Source organism: Paralichthys olivaceus, chromosome 15, assembly GCF_024713975.1.
Source record: "Paralichthys olivaceus isolate ysfri-2021 chromosome 15, ASM2471397v2, whole genome shotgun sequence".
Lineage (NCBI taxonomy): Eukaryota > Metazoa > Chordata > Actinopteri > Pleuronectiformes > Paralichthyidae > Paralichthys > Paralichthys olivaceus.
The window spans coordinates 12,525,324-12,549,072 of NC_091107.1; the positions used below are offsets into that span (position 1 = coordinate 12,525,324).

The following is a 23,749-nucleotide window of genomic DNA, read 5'->3' on the forward strand; positions in this document are numbered from 1 at the left end:
TTTAATATACTTATTAAAAGTAAAAGCACTTGCTGAGTGCAGCCTATACCTTATGCAATGGTCCACTACATCATTATGGCTGTGTCTTGGTGGTGGCGGTGGTGTACCTGCTGCTGTAGGCCTCATTATGTATGTGTTGTAAAAATGTAGTGGAGTAGAGGTTCAGATATTCGTTGTCATATGCATTGAAGTAAAAGTGAGAAAATAAATCTACTTTAGTAAAGTACATCCACAGACACTTAGGTACAGTGAAGAAGTAAATGTACTTTGTTACATCCCACCACTGCATATTGAGTATGTTGGTTCAGTAGCAAGTAAAATGTTCAGTTCTAGTTCTGTAGGACTCTGATCATAAATATTATATGTATGTATGGTGTATTTTTGTTAAAGGGGAAATACAACTGTATACAAAGTCAATTACACTTTGCGAGACAGTGACCTCCTCTGGTTTTGTGGCTGGATCTTGATGTTGTGTCACCATCTAGTGGTGTATTGATGCAAGTGCTTTAGCTGAACTGAACACAAAATTATTGAGGACACAAAAGTAAAAGCTTTCAGCTGAAATTCAACGAGACATATCAACCTGTATTTTCTTACAACATAAATTCTCTTGCTCTTAGAGGTTTTTAAATGAAACCAAGTTGCATCTTAATAACCTGGGGCGTCTCCCACGTCTATATTCATTACGCATTAGGCCTTTTTATATAGAAGAAATAGGCTTTGATGTTGAACAAGAACTGGCAGTTATGAGATGATTCTGCATAATTATAGTTATGCACAGTTATATAATTTAACAATGTTCCGCTCTCACGGAGGCCATGTGTTTTTATGTGCATCTGGCAACAACTGTGCAGTTGTCACTTCTGAGAGCAGAGCAACCATCTACAACATCTTCTTTATAATTTACAAACCCATATTAAACAGATCATATTTCACAATCAGAGTTTATGTGTGTACTTGTCAGACGTGGCATGTATTGTAAACGTCGTGTCAGATGAAGTCCAACCTTGATGGTGAATCAAAATGCAGAGTGAGGCATTCTACAGAAATAACTACATCGTAAAGTGATATGAATAAAGATTTATTTTCTCATATGAACAGGTGGATTCATTTTTCATTTTATTTTACAATCTATGACAATCTCGCAATTTTTTTATTTTTTTTCTAGCATATTTCAGGAATGACATGGGGGGGAGAGGTTCTCTTTTATTGCTGAATGTTAAATGAAATACACTTTCACTGACTGGAAAAAAAAAGAGAATTGTCTGCTGCTTTTTTCTTTTTTTACCATGCACCCATCTAACCTTGACCACAAGGACATGCAGAGGAGAGGTGTTCAAACATTTTCAAGCGAGGGCAGGGAGAGGGTCGAGGTGGGGGTGGTGTAGGGTGTGGGTGAGGGTTGGGGGTCTTCAAATCAAACAGAAGATAACGAGAGGGCTGGGGGGAGTATCCACATTGAAACTAGAGCAGTACTGTCTTCTTTTGCACATTTTCTGATGTACAAAAGACGCCTCTCTATAACACCACCACTGTGCATTTAACAGATATAATCATTCTTTTTAAAGATTTTCTTTTCAACCGATAACCATGTGATACTTCAACGTTTATTTATTGTCTAACGAGGAGCAGAAAGTGATGACAACTCATCAGCTGTCCTCTCTCACTGAGTCACGTCTAATGGGTTCTTTGAGTTATCTCCTCAATATTTCCTTCAGTGGAGGACAGAGGGATTATATGAGTTTTGTTTGCTCTTAAAATCATCATTACTGATGGAATAACTTTGAAAATGATTAGATCCATGACAAAGCAGTACTACTGGAGGAAACGTTACTTGGTCGTGTGCATGTAAAGTGGAGCGGTCTAAACCTGGTGACAAACAAAAGTCATGGACGCAGTCATTCAATGGATGTGAGTATTTGAAGGATAGAAAGGCTGACAACAGGATAGATGGCTGCATAATGGCTTTAAAAAAATAACTCAGGTAAATATGCATTTATATCATGTTATTTCATTCTGCACTATAGGCATCACACAGCTTTTTCACACACAGCACACGACAGACACCTCTTAGAAAATGATGTAATCAAACAGCAAAATAGAAAGTTTGCATATTTTTGCATTGTATGATCCTCCAAAGTTTCACAGCTATTTCTCTAGATATTGTCTCGTATGTTCTGCACTGTTCTCCGCTGAGCTGCTTCCTTCTCTAACTATGCGAGTGTTCAGGGAAGTGGTAGACCGTGTGTTAACATCCAGGCCCTCAACAACTGAGAACCTTAGTCTTAGGTAGACCTTAAGTATAGGAAGAGGGGTGAACATGGGGTTAGGTGGAGGTGTGGGGGGTACGGCGACGGTGTGTGTGTATGTTCGTGCGTGAGTGTGTGTTTTGGGGGGGGGTGTGGGTGTCATGTGGAAATCCTGAGACACTGTGTGGCCTTTTAACACAAGCCACAAAAACAGAATGGACACAGAAGGATGATGATGCATGGGATTGGGGTCGGAGTTGAGTGAAAACAGATGCAATCTTTGCTTTTGTTTTGCCACCACCTCTGATGGCGGGGGTCACCCTGTGCCAAGCGGTTCAGTGTCTGTTGTCCTCATAACAGGCTAACATGAAGAAAACCTGCTGAGAGATAATAGGAACCTGACTGTGGCAGGCTGGGAAAAGGGGGCAGAATAGCTGTAAACACATCAAGCAATGACCTGCATAACATACAGCCCTACAGCAGTCTTATCTGTCCACCTGCGCTGGGGGTCACTGGTCTGATAAAGCACTATTCTGTGTACCTGTGAGACTCTCATCTATCACCTCTGCTGAGACGCCAGCACACCCACACATGTTACGACAATAATGAAATTCATCTAACAATCACAAATACATGCAAGCATACTGACATGAGCGCACGCACACGCACGCAGGCAGGCAGGCACGCACAAACACACACATGTACACCGTCTCTCTCTCTCTCTTTCTCTTGGTAGACATTAGTCAGAGGGCAAATAAGGATTTACATTGTATTTATCAGGCGTTCTATTAAATCCCAAATCATAAACCCTACAGGCGAATCATATTAATGTAAACATACACTTTATGTTGAAGTGGTTTATATTGCGTGATATGGAAGGGGTTATGTTCCAGTGGGGCTAGACTCCTCAAAGAATGCAACTTGAAAAGAAAGTAAAACAGGAAAAAAAACAACATAACTGTGTATAAAAAATGAGGCGTCCATATAAGAAAGGCTACAAAAACCTCCACTGGCCCTCTGGCATCGGCATACAGCAAAAGGCACCACAATATTACTCTATTTTTTTACGTTGTGAAAAAACTGGCACATCTTTTTATGCTGTAAATCAAAATGTACATATAAATAGAGTTTTCCCTATAAAAAAGTCTTTGCTGTTAACTAGTAGACAACTTTTGCTAAAATGAAAATAAATATTTCATTTGTTTAGAATATCTGTCAGTTATATAAAATAAAAATATTTCTTATAGATGCAGGTCTATACTATATTTATTTTTGTTGGTTCATTTTCACTCTTTAATGGGGTGTATTGTCCGGTTTGGAGCGTGAGTGTGTAAGTCTTGTATGCATGTTCCCATGCCCACTGTGCCGCCCCGATGAGTGAGAAGTCCGACTGTCCACCGGCCTGTAGATGGTGGAGGGCTCAGCATTCATATTCTGCATACTGAGGAAGGGCGTGCTCTCACCATCTTCCTCTGACTCACTATCAGTTAGGCAGCTTCGAGACCCATAGTCCCGAGATGCCTCATATCCACGTGGGGCAACATGGCCGTTCAGTCTGGATCTCCGCCAGCGCCGGCTGCCAGCTCCACTGGACCCACTTCTCTTTGGTTGCTCCCCTCGAGAGGAGAGATACTCCTGGGTGGTCTCATAGTCTTCTTCCTCAGCCAGCCGGTAGGGGCTGGAGGGCAGGCTACCCCTGCTGTTATTAAGATAGGTGCGACGCTGCTGCCGGTAAGGCTCCTGGCACTGGGCATCGTGAAGGGGCACCTGGTAGCGGCGCAGCAGCGGCTGGTCATCCTCCAGAGGGTAGGGGTTGTGGACAGCAGGAGGGAGAGACATGGCATGGCTGGCATTGGGGGATGTGATCTGGAAGGTAGGCACCTGTGGGGGCAATGAGTAATGGAAATCCACTGGCGAGAGGCGGGCTGGTGTCGTCAGGGCTGACACATATCTGTGATTAATACAGAGGAGAGGAGACAGTTAAATAGAGAACAGCAAAAGAACAGAGGAGGAGGGAGGGGAGTGTACAAAAAGCAGTTTCAACATATTCTGTATAACTGGATGAACATTGTATCCTCAGTGCAACTAGAAAACTGTAAATTGACACTCAAATATTAATACAAAAGTAATTTCTATACAATGAAAAAAATGCATAGAAACAGCTGATGTGGTGCATGGTGGGTATGTTTTAGTTTTAAAAATTGTTCAGTTTTGAGGTTTTTCTTTTTTATGAAACTTCTGAAATACATAATCAAATTATGTATAGTAATACAAAGTATAATGTAGTTGGGTTTCAAAAGTTATTTAATTAAATTTGATTAAATTTATATTATTTATATTTGATATCCTGACTCTGCCTGCAGGACTGAAATATCTGGAATGAAATCAGTGGTCAGCATTCAGAAAACTTTCCTGTGGTGTCCCACAAGGTCATATCCTAGATCCACTTGCTTTGTTAATATCCATCTTCACCTACTGAATAATGTTAGGATTCTACTGAATTTTCCTCCGTCCGGTTTAATTTTTGGAAGTAACCGCTACACACAGTTACTTTGGTTGTTACCCTCGGAGGCTTTGCTGGAACTTGTGTCATTACCATGTGGTGATCATAAACCTTCCCCAGCGCCAACTCAACCTATACTTTTTATACCAAGCACCTGGCCTGGCAACCATTTTTCTGTTGATGAACCAAAAGCAGATTCGGACATGCACTGAATGCACTTGTGCAATGCTAAAAGACTACACCTCAACTGCGACAAAGCATGTGAAAGACAGAGATTCACTGATGATTCAGCTCATTAAGAAACATTCGCCATGATCAAAGTGATATTTTTTACCTGGAAAGACACTGACAGGATGTCAGTTATGCAATCTGGTTGTGTGTGACAAATCATCTTCCAAGGCCCTATTCATATGTGCATGCTTGCTGTATGCTGGGACTGATGATATCTTAAGATCCTTAGCACATGAAAGAGAAAGGCATACAGCGGGGTGGAAACGTCTGAGACAAAGATTTATGGGCACTGATCATTTGCTGCACAGCACACATTGGACGGTTAAGTTCTTGTGATTTAGATCATATTTAAGTTGAGTTAGTCATATAATACCTTAATTTACAAATACAAGCAATAAAAAAATAAGGCTTTTGGAACCTCTTTGCTATGCATCTCATTTTTGCTCACTTCTTAAAGCCTGATTTACATTAGATAAGTGCTGGTGTGCATGTTCAACATTACACATTTTGTAGGAATAGTCAGCCCTGCATTACAACTTACCACCTATTCTCAGATATATGTGACTCTGGGCAAGGATATAAACAAGGGTATTTCCCAAAATGTCACATTGTTCCTTAAAAGAAAATTAAAGGGACCACTTTTGCCAATCAGAGTTAAATACTGGCAAAGGAACCATGTTACAGTCGCTGGATGCACAGAGTTCCCACTGAAATCAGCACTGTTTCTCACTCTTGCCTACCTTAGCGTATTTCATCATCATGCCTGCTGTGTGTCACTTTCCACTGAATCTCTCAGAGTGGCCTGACTGGCCTCTCGAGGCTGAGAGAGAACCAGCAGAGAGAGGAATCTTCTCAACATGTTCATGACAAACCCTGTGCCGTTATCAGCCACTTAGACGTGTTTCCCACCTGTCACTGTGCGGAGAGTCCCCCAGCGAGTCGAAGGAGTCCCCGTACTGTAGGCCCGGCCGGTGGGGGTCAGAGTAACCACAGTGTGCAGCGCGCCGTGCCCGCGCCTCCATGCACGCGGGACTACTGCATTTACTGGTCCCCACGGATGATGACATCATTCCGGGCGAGTCAGACAGGATACTGTCCGAACGTTCCAGGCTCCATGTCCGCTCCTCATGTCTGACAAATAAAAAAACACACACACACACACACCCCAGTGTATCCACGTGAGATTCTTCTTCATATCCCATTTGCAAAAACAAGTATGCCTTCAAAAAGAATGAGGGCGTTTGACCAATGAACAAAATAAATAAATTGCTTCATGTGTGATTCTGAATTTGTCGAGAGTGATGGGGCTGAGCGTCCTCTGAGGTATGTAAGGGGGGTAACACACCTGTAGTGTCTGGTGTATGCTTACCTGTGAGTTGATGAATGGGCGCGTGTGGAAGAGTTGTGAGATCTTGAAGAGGCGTGGCTGGCAGGGAACGATCCCTCTGTCGCAGGCCGTATGACTCGCTCAGTTGCAGGGACATTCTTTGATATGTACTGTTTCCATTGGAAAGGACAAGGTTGGATTATATAACTAATCATGACCTAATCAGTAAGTGTACCTCTGTGTGCATATGCTTTAATAAAGCTACAAATCTTTTCTGTGACTCACGTCTACCATGGGGATTTCCTCTGGGCCTGGTCCTGGGTGATTGGGTCCGTTAGCTAGGTTACGATTGGGATGTTCTGGACACATGTTCTGTCGCAGATGATTGTGCATCTTCTTTCTTTGTTTCCTGTTGACAAACATCAGACAGTCTGTGTTATTGTTGCCACAGTGATTGAGTTTACAGTTTGCTTTATTACTTAAAGTAATAACTTCATTTACTGTTTTTCTTTAAAATCTGTCAAATAAAATGAAAGGACTGATTTTAAAGCAACACCATGTAACGTTTACTGAGCAACAGCGCCCTCTGTAGCCACATGTGGTGATTCATTCTGTTGGGCACTGTGTCCAAGTGATTAATCATGCAGAGAAGAGTGAATCAATCTGTAGACTGAACGGTGTATATTCCTTTCTGCACCAGAAAAGCTGCCACTGTAACAAATTATTCCTATCTCTATATTCCAGATTTATAATTTGTCTATTTTTATTCATATTTGTATTCTTGCTTTATTTCCCTTTTTGTTGCTACTTTCTTGAGATGATGTGACTTTTTGTGAATTTCCTCTACAGAGGATCAATAAAGGTACATCTTATCACATCTTCAAAAAATGGAGAAAACTCTTTTTAGAATTCTTGATATTTTAAAAGTTTCATCGCTGACTATTTGAAATTAAAGTTTGTTTTAAAATGTTTTAACTGAACTATAGCTCGGAATTACTTTTGAACTTGCTGGGCCTGATTTAAGCTGCAACTATTGGTCACAGTTTGTACCCGCTCATCCAAAGGTACATAGAGCAAGAAAAAATGTTCAGAGTGGTAATGAAAGCTGCACATTCTCTCTGTTCAAAGTCAATTTTCTATCAAACTAATTTTGAAGCTGCTATTTTAAGGTCTAAAAGTTGCATAGTGTTGCTTTAAATTAGTGAACACAAAATCCTTTTAGTCGCACATATGCTGCACATTACAGGCACTGCAGAGAGTTTGTTAGCTGAGTGTAAACGAACAGTTCGGATCTCAGCACTTACTTGGTTTTACAGTAGGCAACCACACACACGATGCCCACGACCAGCAGAGCCACACAAATACCCGTGATTGTCAAGACTCTTTTCTGGTAGAGTTCCTCTGCCTCTGTCATCATGACACCCACAAGCAGACAGACGCACCCACACAAACACACACCACAGAAATCACAGAAGAAGAAGGAAAAATTAGTCTCTTGAAGATGCATGTTTCCAATTTTTTTCATTTTACTTCTACTTCTTTTGGGACTAAATCCTGAGCAGTATGAAGCATCATCTTCCCTGTGCACTCCCCATGCTGCAGTGAGGCAGCGTAGGTGGGCCCAGGGGCTCAGCAGTAGTTAGATTGATCCCTTAAGAAACACTTTTCTCTAAAATTCTGTGTTATTTCATATAACATATGGTGCTATAATAGTTCAGGTTTAATTTATGAACCTGCAAATTGTGCAGCATTGCATCAGTGCACATGAGAATTTGACACAAGCCACATTAACGTTACACTCTATAAATGTAAGATCATATCTGTCAGTCTATCAGGGTGCAGATGAGTTCATCTACTCAGGTAAACACATTGATTATTGTTGCAATGGATGATGAATTAAATACATTTTGTAATGAAATATCATTAAACATGAAACTGGAGAAATCTTGACTGATGCCTTTTCTTTTCCAGAGAAGAGCTCATGTGAGGCTGAGGTAGACTCTGTTTCCCAGGGGGAAGTGATGGACTTGAGAGGTAGTCTGGTCTCTGTTAAATAATGTAATAAAAAAAGAATTTGTATGACTCCTTCCATTTGAGGTTTCCTGCTTTTATCCACAAGCTGATATTTTACATCATGACGCCAATTTCAGTCTATTTATAGCAGTAAACTGGTTAATATTTTACCTGTATTACTTATTAAATACTGATAATGAATTTTCAACAGAGGAAATTACTCTTGTGCTAGTACAGCAGCACAATGTCCTGCAAATAAATGCACTTGTCTTATGAGACAATCTCTGTGGAGACACTTTTTTTTTTTACAATCTCAACCACTACAGCACTTTTCTGGAAAAGACAAGTTCTAACAATGACGGAGGATGAAAACAGCAGCAGACAGATGAAAAAACACGACTGTAGTTTCTAAATATAGCATTGCATGCTCACATCACAGCGTCTACTCGTTGAAGGGTAATTCAAAGCAAACACAGATATTATATTTTATACTTCAGAGTTACTTTGCAGCTAAACTAGCTACAACATCGGGGTTGATGCAGGAAACATGGATAAGATCGCACATAAATAAGAGAAGAGATGGCATATCAAAAAGAGAAGACAAACACTATAGAGGCATGAGGCTGAAGGGATTGGACAGGTAGAGATGTAGAGTGAGGACAGACATCTGGTAGCTACAAACATGATATAACATGCTTGTTACAGATGGAATGAGGAAGAATTTTAAAAAATCAGTCCAAAAAGGAAAAAAGGCTTTGTTAAACTCTTAGAGTTAATAGTTCTACATTTTTCAGTTACACATGTATGAGAGGTGCAGGTGGTTACATCCATGTTAATAATATTTTATGGAGGATCAGTTGCAGTAACTGAGGGTTTGTCATTCTGAGGAGTTACGGGATGATTGATCAGGAGTTCGATTGGTTAATCAGGGGACAATATGGTTTACAGTTCACACCAAAGACGGAGCGGGAGCATGTCAAATCGGAGGACATCCATTTAGTAGCTCTATGCTAGAGGACTGAGAATCAAAATGGATTGTTCCATACCCATAAATTCAATCCCAAGATGCTCTGCCATTGCAGAGGGTTGACAGTGTGGAAGAGAAGAGAGAAAAAATAAATACATTTAAGAACAGATCAAGAGAGTGGCACCTTCTGGCACAAAGTGCAACAGCAACTGGGACAATAAACGCTTGTCAGTAATTGTCAGAACAACGTGGTCAGTGACGTCACAAGGACACACTTACAGCATGCAAAACACACTTCAAACAACACTACACACAAACACACAGCCACTGATTATTATAACTAATAAACTCTAATCAAACGACAGTATTTACTGACATGTAAGATGAGGATCTACTGTATGTCTCAACACAGTCCAGTTGCTTTTTGGAGGAGGCACCTCAGGTCTACATTTTATAATGGACTCTTGAAAGATGCTTTAGTGGAAAGTTCCATTTCATTTTTTTAATCGTTCCTGATGGTAATAAGACTTATTAGGTGCACTGCCACTCTTATTACTACTGTGTGAGGAAAATATGTGTGATCTCTGGAGATTGCCTTTGCTTTGCTTCGTAAAACTGCCACACTGCCAGCTCTGGCTGGAACACACCCATCACATGAACAGGCATGTTTAAAAGATATTTGTGTCTGTACAATATCTGACTAATCATTCTGAATAGGAAGAATTAGAGCTGGACTTTATATTATGAAGCGGAATGAGGCCATGGGGAAGTTGCACCGCCAGCTGAGTCCAAAGCTCTGGCAGCTTGCTTGCTTTACTTGGGTCGGAGCGGGTCCCAGCTGTTCTTATGACAACATGCTCTTGTTAAGCCAAAGCCTTATGGCCGAGAAGCAGAAGCCATCCTCCTTCTCTTTGGAATCTCCTGGGGATGGGAGGCGCCCCCTCCAGGAGGCGGGTCTTTATATATGGAAAGGATGTGTGCGCACACATGTGCCTGCGCTTTGAAATTCGATTTATTCTCCTCGATTGAGAGTAAAAAATGTAAAATATGTAATAGGCCATTAGCAGCTTTCCAGGAAAAAAGGGAAAGAGTAGTGGTGGAGCCGTGATGCTCACTTGAAAGTCAGCATCCATCACATATATCATGCCAAGACCTGATTTATATTGTGCATCTGCATTTTTCAGATATTGAAAGGTGAAGAGCCAAAAAACAATCACAACGTCCAACACGAGGAGGGGAGGCTTTATGGTTTTTTTTGTTGAAAGGATCGATTTTAAATGACTTTGGAAGTGGTGCCTCAAATATAAAAAGTTATTTCTCTGATAGGCAGATGACATACAACATACATTTTTCCTTTTTTGTGTGGCGTGCAAAGTAACAGGTTCCCATCATTGTTTTCACTCTGTTCTTTTTGATATGTCTTCAAATCGTTAAGTCATTGATTTTGCACGTAAACCAAGCAATCCCAGCTCGCTCTGTGTTCATGTGCCTGGATGAGAACTGGAAACACACGCTGTCCTTGATGCAGTCGCACAGCTGCGCTGAAGTTAAGCAGGATGCAGAGAAAGTGATTGAGTGGAGGAAAAGGAGCTCCCACACACCAACGTCTCCTCTGCCAAAAACACGAGTAATTTCGGCACAGCGCATTACGACTTAATGCGAGATGAATTACTCGTAGTTAAGAAAGGGGTTTTTCGCATTGTGCGCTGAGCCAACACACAACAAACAGTATGTGTGAGCTCTGCAAGTCAGACAACAGGATGACATCCGAGTCCAAAAAGCAGATGCAGTTATTTTCTAACTGAATTGTAACCACATGAGCTTGCAACAACTCGACGCTGAAAAATACGCAGTAAGGTACTCTCTTTCTTCTGCTATTCATCGATGTGAATTATAGACTTTGTGTTTAACTCTATATAATTATTATAATAGTATATATAGAGAGTATATTTAAGCTTGTATAACTTCTCTTCAGAGAACTAAGCTCAAGCTTCATGAAATCTCAGTTCTTTATGTTTGCATTAACACCGGGTCACTGACTAGAATCAAAAGCATGTGAGGTGCTTTGGCAGTTATCAGCCAACAGGTAAAACTCAAGTGGATACAATGCAAACTGCACTAATTATAAGAAGAAGCATGAATCCACATCATGTGGATGCTTTTCACAAAAACCTTGAGGGTGGGATCTAATCTGAGCAGGAATCTCCACTTGACAGATGTGTTTGCTGATGTTACAGTGAAAGGTGGCACCAGGTTGAATTCTCTTACCCCGGGCTAGCAAAGCGGTACAGCATTCTTAACATCGCGTGTAAGCACTGCTCCAAACACATATGCTGTGAGAGCACCATTTTGTTGCTGTGTCTGAGGTGGCGTGTTTAGAGGCAATCAGCTGATTGTGCTTGTGTGTGGACTTAAGAGTGTTCAGTGTTTACTCGAGACAAGCTGCAACTCTTAAACTCGATTTTTTCGACTGATCTGAAAGTGAAAAAAATAGTACCTCTTATCAAACAGCTTGCCATACCGTATAATGATTAGATGTCCAGCTTGTTAAATTCTAGATTAAGCAACTTCCCCACATATGACTTCCTACACACACAGATTGATTTATATTTATGAAAATGGGCTCCCAAATTCATAAGACAAGTATTAGAAAACAGGGACTGATTTTGCGTCAGTTGATTTTGAGCTTCAACTGATCAGGTTGTTTCAAGTGGCCAGCGAAAACACGTCTTTCTCAGTGAATTATTTGTCATGCCTATTAGTCAATGCTAATTGTTCAGTCCTGCCTCTCCATCCATGGACCAGCTCCAACAAATCATACATGCTTTGTGCTTGTAGCTGATTGATTTAACAAGCACCATTAATAACTGAGCCAAAGGTGGGGCATTCAGTGATTGTTTTGCCATTAGACTGTGTTGTTACATGCAGCTGCCTGTGTGCGAGTCAACTTCCACAAAGCAACTAAACTCGCCCACTATCTGTTGCTATGTATTTTACTAGCGGCTCGTACTGTGGGAGAGCACATGCGATACACTGCGAGTTAAAGGACACACAGTATCACATGCAGATACACAACACACTCTGCTAAACTCTGCCAGCTTATACAGTAAATGAGTCACCACAGACACAACAATTAGGTAATAACTCTCTACACTCAGCATGCACGCGTGACACGAGGACAGTCTGACAGAGTGACAGAAGAGGAAATTGACATACGGTAGAAACTGGCCATAACGTAGGTTTGACAGCGATCACCAGTAAAGTCATTTGGACACCTAATGGAAAGAAACAGAAGCCACAGAAAGAGAGGGAGGAGATGGGTGGTGGATGAGTGTAGGAGGAGAATGAAAACAGAGAAGAGAGAGGGAGGGAAAAGGTGGAGTGAAAAAGGAGAGTATACGTAAGGAGGGAGGGTGGGGGGTAGGGAGGGAGAGAAAGAGAGAGAGAGGCAGAGAGACACAGAATTAGAACAACAGCACAACTACGGACAGCAGAAGCAGAGTGTGTTCCCATGGATGGACACCACCGTGAACATGGTGTAGTGCACAGCTCATTGCGTGTTGACCTGAGGAGAAGGAGAAAGAGAAAGAGAAAGAGGAAGAGGGGGGTGGAGGGTGGGGGCAGCAGGAGTCCACAGAGGTAATCCAGTGACAACTGTGTCTCTGTGCTCAGCTGCTCATAGCAAGTGAACATACTTGGATTGGGCATGGACAACCGCCGCGGCTCGGTCTGTAAGCATCGGGGGCCAAAGTATCCAACCGGACATCTGGGAAGAAGCGAACAAGTGTTATGAGGAGAAACACACAGGAAGTGAGGTGCAGTGTAAATACGATGGATTTACACCCCTCCACACACATGTCGTTACAGGTCACGGTGGAGCCTAAGTGCAAACTAAATACAATGAAATAATAAATGTAGGGCGGAGAATATGTCAATAACAACAACAAAAACAACATATGTAGAATTAAATAATCATAATAAAATATGTGGAAACACAACAAAGTTCCATCTAAGTCTTGTATGTGTTCATGCATATACGACATTTTAATGACTGTGGCATTTTTATGGGTGGTTTATTACCATGCCATTACCATTTAATTATTATTACTGCTACTAATAATAATACTAATAATAATTAGAGTAAACTAAAATAATAAAAACATTTGGAACTACTACAAAGTACCTCATCACATCAATGATGACTGTGGCACCTGTTCATTACCATTCATTTATTATTACTATTACTACTACTCTTAATTTTAATGTTACCTATTTATATGTTCGGACTATTTATGTTTTCACCAGGAATCAGAGATAAACAGTATTGAAACCCTGTCTATGTCCTGTTCATATGGCAGAATTGATAATAAAGTTGACTTTGACTTATACTAGTAATAATAATAGTAATAGTTATATTTGCAACGATACTTCCCTGAGAAATTAAGTGTGAGTTTACACAAAATAAGTCAATAAAATCTCAAATCATGTAGACATTAATATGTTAATATAAGCGAGGTATTATATATATTAGCTTCAGCGGCTCAGACAGTGACTGCAACTCTCTTTTTGACTTGAGTCTGGAGGAGGAGAGAAGAGCAACATTCCTGAGTACATGGACAAACAATGGAAAGTTGCTGGGGATAAACCGTGCACTGCTTTGTGTCTGATCAATAAATCAATAATTGGGAGCTTTTGCAGCAAAGCAGAAAATGGGTGAATGTAGTTTCTTTACTTGGTGCCTGTTGAAAGCCTGGGCACTGTGATCACAACCTGCAAATGAGACAGTTTTATAACAGATACCATTGGACAGTGAGGGAGAGAAAAAGTAGTTCTAAAACGTAATACTTTTCAATGGAAAAAGCTGCACAGGACGGCTCTCTGTTGGCAGGTTTTTCTAATATGTAGTTTTATGTTTTTATAAGTGAAGACACACTAATGTATCTGCACCATCAGGTGTGTTGAGCCAAACTATACTTCCTCATTACAGTCATTAGGATGAGTGCCTGGTCTTTCAGGGGCACCAACATTCCACGCACAGTCACAACTAGACCACCAATCCAACAAAGGTCATTCCTGGTGATTTACTGGTTTCCCACAATGCCTCCCAGGAGCACCATAACATTCAGCATTAAATTACTCATTCTGAGTGATGGCGCTTAACTGGGGGGATAGCACCGCCTAGGCCAGGGAGACTTGGCTGAAAGATGAAAGAAATAAACTGTCACTACATGATTTAAAAATCAGATGAGCGTGCAAACGTGCACCGTGGTGCAGCTGCAGACTCTATCATCGCTCTTATATCTTTGGTTTTTAAAAGGGGGGGAATAAATCATTGTCAGTGTTTCGTATTCTTTGACAAAGAATAAACATTTAACATTTAGGGAAAAGAAAATGAAGTTGTTCCGTGTAGTTGACCTGAACCAATACATGTTCTACATACTGTCCCGCAGAGAGACAGGATTGGTAAAAGTCTTTGCACTTCGCATAAGTGGAATAATTAATTGGACAGAAACTTTACCTGCACTTTCAAATCTACTAATCTAATCGTGTTTGTCACTTCATAAAAAAAAAACTTTGAGTTGATCGTTTAAATGAGAAGGACGATTGAAATATATGATCTATATATTTACGACTGATAAATCCTGATTTATGTGTAGCAAATCATAGGTTTACATTAATTAGCAACTTTCTTTGCGTCATTTATTAACCTTACCTCTCCCACAAACAATGTTTATACCTCAAAGTGAAGGAGCTGAGTATTAAAGTAGGGCTAGCTGTCTGCACGACTTGTTTAGTCAGTGAGTAATACCCACTGAAGCCTGGCCTATATTGAATAAGATGGCTGTGGGGCAACAAATCGCTGCAGGCCTTCACTGCATTATCCAACTTTTCTGGACCCGTGCCCCGGCCGTGAGTGAATTAGCTGCAGCAATTGAGTTATTGCTGCCTCCAATTTGTACACAGCGCATTGAACGGCTGTTGCAGTCATGTCCTCATTGCTTGTCGAGCATTCTTCCTTGGGCCAACTGAGCGCCAGAAGCCCTGGCCAACGCTTCAGCGCTGAATCCAACCATCCGGAGGCCTTATGCTATGTTGACATATGGTCCAACGGAACATGCAACATAATATTTGACAACCATGACAAGAGATACTGGGCACATTTTGTATTATGATATAGTTTTAAGTTACAGGCTCTCGGAATGGTATTACACTGACTAAAACATATTGAGTATTAGTCTGATAATTTTTATCAATGCATTTTCTGGTTCGTAAAAGGCAGTTTTTGAAGTTACCTGTTACCATTTATTACATTTGAGAGGCAGAAACCTTTAACTCTTTGTTCACACTAATGCAGATATTTTGTAAGATAAACTTTTTCTTATGTGTATGCCTCTTCTAGTGTTTGGAGTTGTTTTTGTGTTCTCTTCTTAAGGGAGATATTTTATAACACAAAAGTGTGGATGGATATTTTTTTCAAAACGGAGAGGATAAGATCTGTTCAAATAGTATCCTCAGAATTTTAGACAAGGCCTAAATACTTTTTTTTTTGCTTAAATCAAAATATTTTGTGGTTCGTTCTCTCACAATCAACAAATCAACTATTCAAACTAATCGTCGCGCGCCTTATTTTCTGTCCTGAACTTGAAAAAAACAGTTTGTGTTTAAAAGTTAACTTCTCAAGAACATCCTCCCATATAATGTGTCTTGACCTCGAGTCTAACACAAACTAAAATGTAAATGTCAAAGATAAAAAGGAGGTTGTTTCTGTGATAATGTCAAGCCGTTCTCTTGCTGAAAAGCAGAGATACGTGGTCCCTCCAGCGCACTTCACACACGGGTCTTGATCTCCTCTGCCAAGGACCTCAAATGTAAGCAATGATTCTATTTACCTCATTGGGGGCCTCTAACAGGCATAAATATTTGCTCACTACTAAACCGGTGACTCATGACATTTTGAAAGGGCTTTTAATGTGCAGCCCTCCTGTACACTAAACATGACTTAAAAGGATGAGCGCACCCCCGCCTCACTCCATTATTAGTGTTAAAATACCCAACAAGTGGGTAGTTAGGCAGACTGGCAGCATCCTGTGATGTGTCACTGCTGCTGCTGCTGAAAGAAAGAAGAACGGGAATCAAGTGCTATCAGGAAAATAAACAGCTGGAGAAAAACGTAAGAATCACACACATACATGAGTAAAGACTTCATGAACGGACGAAGAATCTTCAAAGACGGTTGACAAATAAATTTCAGTATTCACTGTAAATCAAAAGAAAAAAACAACTAGACGTGACCACTCACTTGCAGGAGAGCTGATTTACACCATCTATGAAGTAACAGTGGCCGCCATTCACACAGTAGGCCTTCTCTGTATCGTTGCATCTTCTGGTGTGGCCTGAGCCTGGAGATGGAATTGAGATTACTGAGGAAAAAACACAAAGACAAAAAAAACTCCAGCTTTAATCAAAATCAATCTTTTTTCCCCCTCTTCATAGCCTCATTAAGGTGAGTAAATATTATCTCAAGACGTGATCGTGAAACGTGATCATGGCTGGGGTTTCATTTAATGAAATAAACTTGGTTTCAATTTCTATCAGTGTGATCATCTTGTAACTCTTAGCTTTACTCATATTATACACTTGTATTTCCACGAGGACTCTTAGTTTTCCATCCACAAATTATAATAGTGTCTCTAAGCAGTGTTGACACTATCTCAAGAAGTTCTATGAGCAAAGATAAACATTTCCCTGACATGGCGTAGGAGTTGTTTATGCCTTGACTCAGGTCCTTGGAATGGCCCAAAATTGTATGTATCTGCACGTAATCCCCTCGACTGAATAGATATAATGTGTTGGCGATGAAATCTGCTTTTCGGGATGAAGAAAGAAGGGACGTTTGAGGGAAGGGGGGCAGTGGTGAGTGAGGCGCACCGTGGCAGGAATGGGCTTGAGAAGGGAGGAGGGCGCTTCACATGTGAGATGCTGCTGACATGTGATTGTGACTATATACCTGCTGTCAGGGGCTATCATAGCACCTTAGCAGAGTGTGACAGTTTGTTGGGAGGAATACAGAAGTTTCCAGTTGAGAGCCCTTTACAACTCCAATATATCAGCTCCAGCAGCCTGATTCTCATGTCATCCAGGATGACAAGACATTGCATTAGTATTTTCCACTGCTGGGCCACTGACATATAGTCGGCTGCTCGCCACCATATGAACAATTAGTTGTTGAAGTCAGCTTGACTGCTCGCTCATCTAATCTAAGGAGTGAGCTCTGCTTCATTCAGGGGAAAACACTTGGGTTCAGCTAAAACAACAGAGGTTCAATTTCCATGTTAGTTAGCATAACAAAGCAGACAGATGACATCAGTGTGTGCTTCACTTACCAGAATGATTCTGTGATGAACATGGATAAGTCAGCGACTTGCAAATTCTAAATGCAGCACTTTATCTATCTATCTGTACATGTGGTTCGTGGCATGTGATGGTAAATGGTCTGTATTTATATAGTGCTTTTCGAGTGCTGATTTACAGTACAGGTTATTGCCCACTCACACAGACATTCAGTGCATCTATGGGCAGCACTTCTTTCTATGAGGGGCAATTTGGGGATTAGTATCTTGCCCAGGGACACTTCAGCACGCAGATGGGGAGGACTGGGATTGAACTTCTGATTAGGGGAAGACTGCTTTAGCTCCTCAGCCCCAGCCCTCATATTTCACACTTGGCATGTGTATTGTTAAGGGCCCAAGGAAGTGCAGTGTCAATTGCTTTTTGGACTGGTGGTACATTTACAACCTGTCCAGGGTGTACCCCACCTCTTGCCCAGTATCAGCTAGGTTTATTCTGATGAAACACACTGGTATGAGGAATATTTATAACTGACATGTTGGCATTAAACAGCGTCTTGAACATTTAGCTTTGAATCAAAATCTGTTGTTATATTTATTCTGTCAGAGTTCATCGAAAGCAGCCCAAGGTTTCCAATAGACCACGACACCGATCCACTATCACCTCCACACTTTCCCAAAATATATTTCCAGGTTCACCAGTTAATCAGAAATCACACTCACAGGTCACACTTGACCTCTCCCTCAGAGTGCTGGCATGTTAAACACCTTGTAAAAAGATCAGACAAAGCTGTCAGGGAGACGGAGCCTGAAAACATTGTAAAAACCTCCCATGCTCAAAATAGAAACCTTGTGCAGCCGTTAGCTGTGAGGCATGCGAAGCGAAAGGTGGCAAAACAAGTCGCATGAGTGTCTATGTGGGACAGCGGGCCTATCCCAGAGTGCACGGGTGGGTGGAAGGGAGGGGTGACGTCCTGGACAGCTCATCAGTCCTCCGCAGGGCGGGCTGAACACACAGACAATCATACTCACACATAATCTCCCGTCCACCTGGCTTACATGTGGCTGGAAAACAGATGACCCACAGAAAACCCACACAGGAAGGTGGAGAACATGTAAACTTCACACAGAAAAGGATCAAGGCTGATATTTGAACCCTGGACCTGTTCTGCTGTCAATGTTTATGAGGCTACTGCTGGTCACAGCAAATCCACTTCACCGCACTCACTTTACTCTCCCTCATTTTTCTGTCCAAAAGATGCATATTCTCTTTTTGAGAAGTAAAACAGCTGCTATATGAGTACTATGTGATCTGATGTTTAAACTCTTTAAACTCAAATATATTTCAATTGAACACAACCTAATTTCATCCATTTCAAGGTCATAGATTCCTTTTCAGACTGTGGCTCCTTTGACATTGATCTCTATATCTCATACATTAAAGTTTTAGCTTAAAGATTCAGCTGGCCACCAAGTGCGCTCTCTGGTCCAGATGTGTAGAATGTTTGGGTTATCTGGAAACACATTCAAGTTGTGAAATTTGTGTCTGAAACACTTTCTATCAAATTTGTTGAAATCCTCTTCACGTCCTAATAGCCCTCAATAAATAAAGTTGTCTGGAAAATAGAAAAGCTGGTGTCTGTGGCCCTCGCAAGACTGTAATAAACACGACCAATCATCTCAATAGGACAGAATGAAATAACTGAATGACGTACCTGTCCGTCACTTACCGGCCTGCCTGCACGCGCTTACCCTGTCTTGACAACCCAAAGAGACATACACCATTGAAGCAGAGCCAGATATCCAGAAGCTAGAGAGTGCGTCACAGACAAAAATTGTTTCTAGCAGTTGTCAGTCAGCGCATGTTCATGTGTTCTGGTAGTGTAGCTTTGATGAGGGGGCTGATTGGAGGGGGTTGGATGGATCTGTTCCATATTCTCAAAGTGTAGCCTGCTCATGCTAACTTTTCCGGGATTACCAACCCTATCTTACGGTCACGAGAGTACAGTGTTTTCCAAAAATGCATTGGCCAGAGTAAGATCTTGACATTTTGAGCTGCGGGGAAAATACATATTTTCTCAACTGTACTGATCATACGCATGGACCAATTTAGACTAACCGTTAATGAGGACGGATTAATGACGTCTCTTCCCCTTCATTGTGAAGAAGGACTTCAATCTTTATTTGAATTATAATAATGTCGGTTTACAGAGTAACTGTATGACAATTAACAGTTTCACAGTGTGTGAAGGACCTTGAAGCTGCTGACTTGGTTTTAAACACGTTGCAGCTGCACCTCTCTCCACAGGTTGTTTTGTGTTGCCATCCAGCTGAACGCTCGCAGGTGGAGAGCCCACACACTCTCTCCAGCAGACAAGGTCCATTTGCTGAAACAACAAACACCACCTGCCTGTATTCAAGAAGCTTAAAGGCGGAGCATAAAGACTTTATGTGGGAATTAGTTCACCCTGTGGGGACCACAAGATAACAGCTGATTGCATTACAACAGTTTTGGCAGAACCTGCTTAAATTCCATGATCGGCTATGTACAGGAAACTGCAATGACACCATGGTCAGAAACCCCCTAAACCCCCACGGCACTAAATGTCTGCCAAAAGAGGTTTGGTTGAAGACTGGAAAGTCTAAATGTGTCTATGATGTGCCTGTAGGATAGTGGTGGTCTTTGCACTTAAACTTTACGATTTTACTATTATGTATGTGAATGCGCAGTATACACTTTGTCTCAGGTCCCCAAAGTCCTCACGGAATGCTCCTGGTTAAATGCCTTATTATTTGGCTTTAAAGTACTTTACATTGCATCTGTACGGTGTTGTCATGTGTCTAAACTTTCAGAACAACAGCATTTCTTCCCCTAGAATCATCTACATTCATGCAACTGTTGCATCTTGATTTCAGTGGCTTCAAAGAACGCACACATCCCAGAACTAACAAAAGAAATCCATTGGGGGACATTTATTGGCCTGCAGTCATCAACTGACATCCAATCTATGACGCTGCACAGTTAAGAGTCCCAATTTTCTTCTCCTCTCCTCCTTTGCTCTGCTGTCCTCCCTCCTTTCTTTACTCCCCCCCATAGCAGACACACTGTTGTAACCGGGACGTTTCAGAACATCTTGTACAAACTAAGATCCATTCCATGTCCCAAACTTAGAAATATTAAACTATAAAGCATATATACCTTAATACATTTTGCTTGATTGAAAATTCCATCATTTTGATAGCTAGCAGTGGAGAAGCCTATGTAAGAAAACATTTAGTCAATATAGGAGACACTGCCAAACTTAAAGGTACCACAGTTTCCAGAAGGACATCCAACGACTGAGATTATTATGTCAAGTTTAATGGTTTGAAGTATGGCTAATTTGATTCAAACAGCTGGAGGCCGAGCTGGATGAACTACAACTGAACTGACGCACTCAGCCTCTATAAATCACACATGTGGACCCTCTTCAGGTTTTATAATAAACTTGTGAACCTTGACAAAAGTATGTAAAAACCTGCTGAGCAGCAGTTAAAAGTCCAGCCAGGACTTTATGAACGAGAATATGTTTATGCTTTTCATCTTCATCTGCAGCGTTGGTGTCCAGCTGAACGTCCATGTGCTCGCACTGTCACTGGACTCTGTAACCGTTGTTATGTAGAACCTGTAGGTCAGAGTGGACTGATGTGGACTGATGGGAATGTGTTTCCTTTAAAGCATTTCCATCTGAAGACAGTGATGTTTTTAGAGATAATGTTTATATATATCTACAGTCACTTGTACTTGGATGTAAATGCATGTAACATATTTACCATTAATATCATAAAAAGTAAACATCTAACATTTAACACATTATATTATATTTATATATTTTCACCAATGTTATCCACTGCTAACCATAATTTAACAATAAAATAATGTCAAAGTTTTGTCAAAAAGCTACTTACTATCTATTATTATGACCACTTACTTACTATTACTATAATGTATCCTTACTAACATTTTAAGAGGGCATCCCGTCGTATCTCACAGACCACACCTACACTTTAACATGACAAACTGGTATATGACAAGAATGACAGGACCACCACAGATATCACACACATTTTCTCACCTATTAGAAAACTCACACAGACCCTGTCCCAGTGATGAAACAAAAACAGTTCTCTTTCTGAGGTGATGTGGTTCAGCCAATAAAGTGTTTACTCAGGCTGCACCGCATGTTTACTCAAGATTAAAACTAATGACAAGGCCTAAAATGTATTGACACGGTCAGAGATACACAAACAACAGAGAAGGGGCCAATGACGCGGATACAAAATTATATTTAAACGATTGTAGTACAAATTAAAATGTAACATTTAAAGGACTTTGTGGATATAAATATAGTCTATCAATGAGTTCAGACTTCTAATGACAAACTGAATACAACATATCCAAAATGCTATTTTTTCATTTGGAGCAAGTATTGTGTCATGATAAATAAGAATGAATTTGTGCAAAATCTTTAAAAGGAAAACATGAACTATTTAAACACGTTATCGAGGGTGACAGTTCTGCGTTTTGTTGTTCTGAGTAACAGAGTTACACACATAATCACGAGCTGTGATCTTTGTGAGTCATACTGTGTATTTTAGGTGGGTGGGACTCAGGAGGGAGAGCAGGTCGCTCACTAATCAGAGGCTGGGTGGTTTAACCCTGGCATCTCCAGGCCACATATGTAAGTGTCCTTGTTTGAATGCATGTGTGAATGCGTCTTATCGCAATCTTAGTTTGATCGTGTGTGGTGGGTGTCAGTAGAATTTAATAAAAAATTTTAAATGTCATTGCATTTGTGTTTTTTAACTGAATTGGTTCTAAATAATATCCCCTTCTAGCTCTTGTCTGAGGAGGATTCACTAAATAATGTTGTGTAAATATATACAGTAAGGAAGGCTAATTGATGTGATGACTTGAGTTGTATATGTTACTATGCTCTTATATATACACTGTATACTGCATTGCAAGTTATTGTATGTGTATATTGTGTTGAGTGGACTCATGTGTGTCATTTAGTGACGCTGCGGTGAACAAACCACAGCCATTTGTGTTGACAGTTGGTGTAATAACATGTGTAGCGAATGCTTTGCTTGAGCATCATTGTGATGCAGAGCAGCTGCATGACACACGGGTTACAGTGACAGTGTGTTTCTGCATGTGTCTCAAATAAAAAAATGCCTAAGAGTGTATTGCATTGTCATGTATCACTTATAAACTGTGTATTAGTTTCATTGCTTATAGTGGGGCTCACAAAAGCGACAGTGTGTGTATGATACAAACCAAGTCCTGCTCATGTTATTCCAGCCAACTAAAAGATAGTTTTCTCTATTTTGTGTTTAAAGTGATAATCAAAAGAACATTCTGCAGCAGCATTACACAAAAATAACTTTATCCTAACTTTCCGAGTGTGTGTGTTCTTTTTATTGGTTGTCATTATCTATCTAGACAGCCCTTTCATCAGCATCTATCCCCTAGAGCCATTTGATAATGAGGCTAAAAAGGGTTGATAAAAGAAAACACTTTATTCTGATGAGGAAATTTTTTACTCACCTTACATCGCAGTGTAAATCATTCAATCGCAAAGAAAGGACTCATGTCCAAAATGACACCAAACTCTGAATGATTAAAATCATTACATGTAAGAGAGAATGCATAAAATACCTGAGTCTCAATGACTCAACTTCCATCAATTTGTTCTGGTGCATTTCTCCGCCACGCCATATGGTGCTGTCTGTCTGCAGTCATGCAGCACAAACCCCCACCTCACAAAGGGGACCAGAGTTCAGGTGTATTCGACGAGGCTGACTCAGCCGAGCGGGTAAATGGAGTGAGGGGCAGAGTTTGTTTATCTGCACTTATTTGGCCAAGCTTTAGTTAAGTTTGTTCGCTTTCTTTAACCTCAGGTTTCAACTTTCCTTGGTTCTGTAGCCCAGGGGCTGAATCTAAGTTTGAGACTTGGGAGAGGTTCCCTCTGGGTTAGCAGAGAGCCACAGTGTTTAGCCATCAGGCCTTGCCACTGACTTTGATTAATCCTTCATGGCCAAAGAACTGAAGAGAAAAGCTGGGGGTGC

At 40.9% G+C, this 23,749-nt stretch overlaps 1 protein-coding gene across 5 annotated transcripts in view; it reads right to left on the reverse strand.

Annotated features, from left to right (window-relative positions):
* Positions 1–1,060: 1,060 nt before the first annotated feature.
* nrg2a (neuregulin 2a) overlaps positions 1,061–23,749 on the reverse strand; it is a 76,862-nt gene continuing 54,173 nt past the window's right edge. For 3 of the 5 annotated variants that reach the window (XM_020085937.2, XM_020085938.2, XM_020085936.2), the window contains 8 exons: positions 16,591–16,711; positions 12,507–12,565; positions 9,370–9,393; positions 7,615–7,717; positions 6,596–6,719; positions 6,353–6,480; positions 5,893–6,114; positions 1,061–4,200 (listed from right to left, as the gene is read on the reverse strand). In XM_020085937.2, coding sequence (XP_019941496.1) covers positions 3,543–4,200; positions 5,893–6,114; positions 6,353–6,480; positions 6,596–6,719; positions 7,615–7,717; positions 9,370–9,393; positions 12,507–12,565; positions 16,591–16,711 — 1,439 coding nt within the window. In that variant the 3' untranslated portion in view covers positions 1,061–3,542. Of the gene's footprint in view, positions 4,201–5,892; positions 6,115–6,352; positions 6,481–6,595; positions 6,720–7,614; positions 7,718–9,369; positions 9,394–12,506; positions 12,566–12,985; positions 13,057–16,590; positions 16,712–23,749 lie in introns of all 5 variants that reach the window. The other 2 variants (XM_020085935.2, XM_069539633.1) reach the window with 2 other exon arrangements.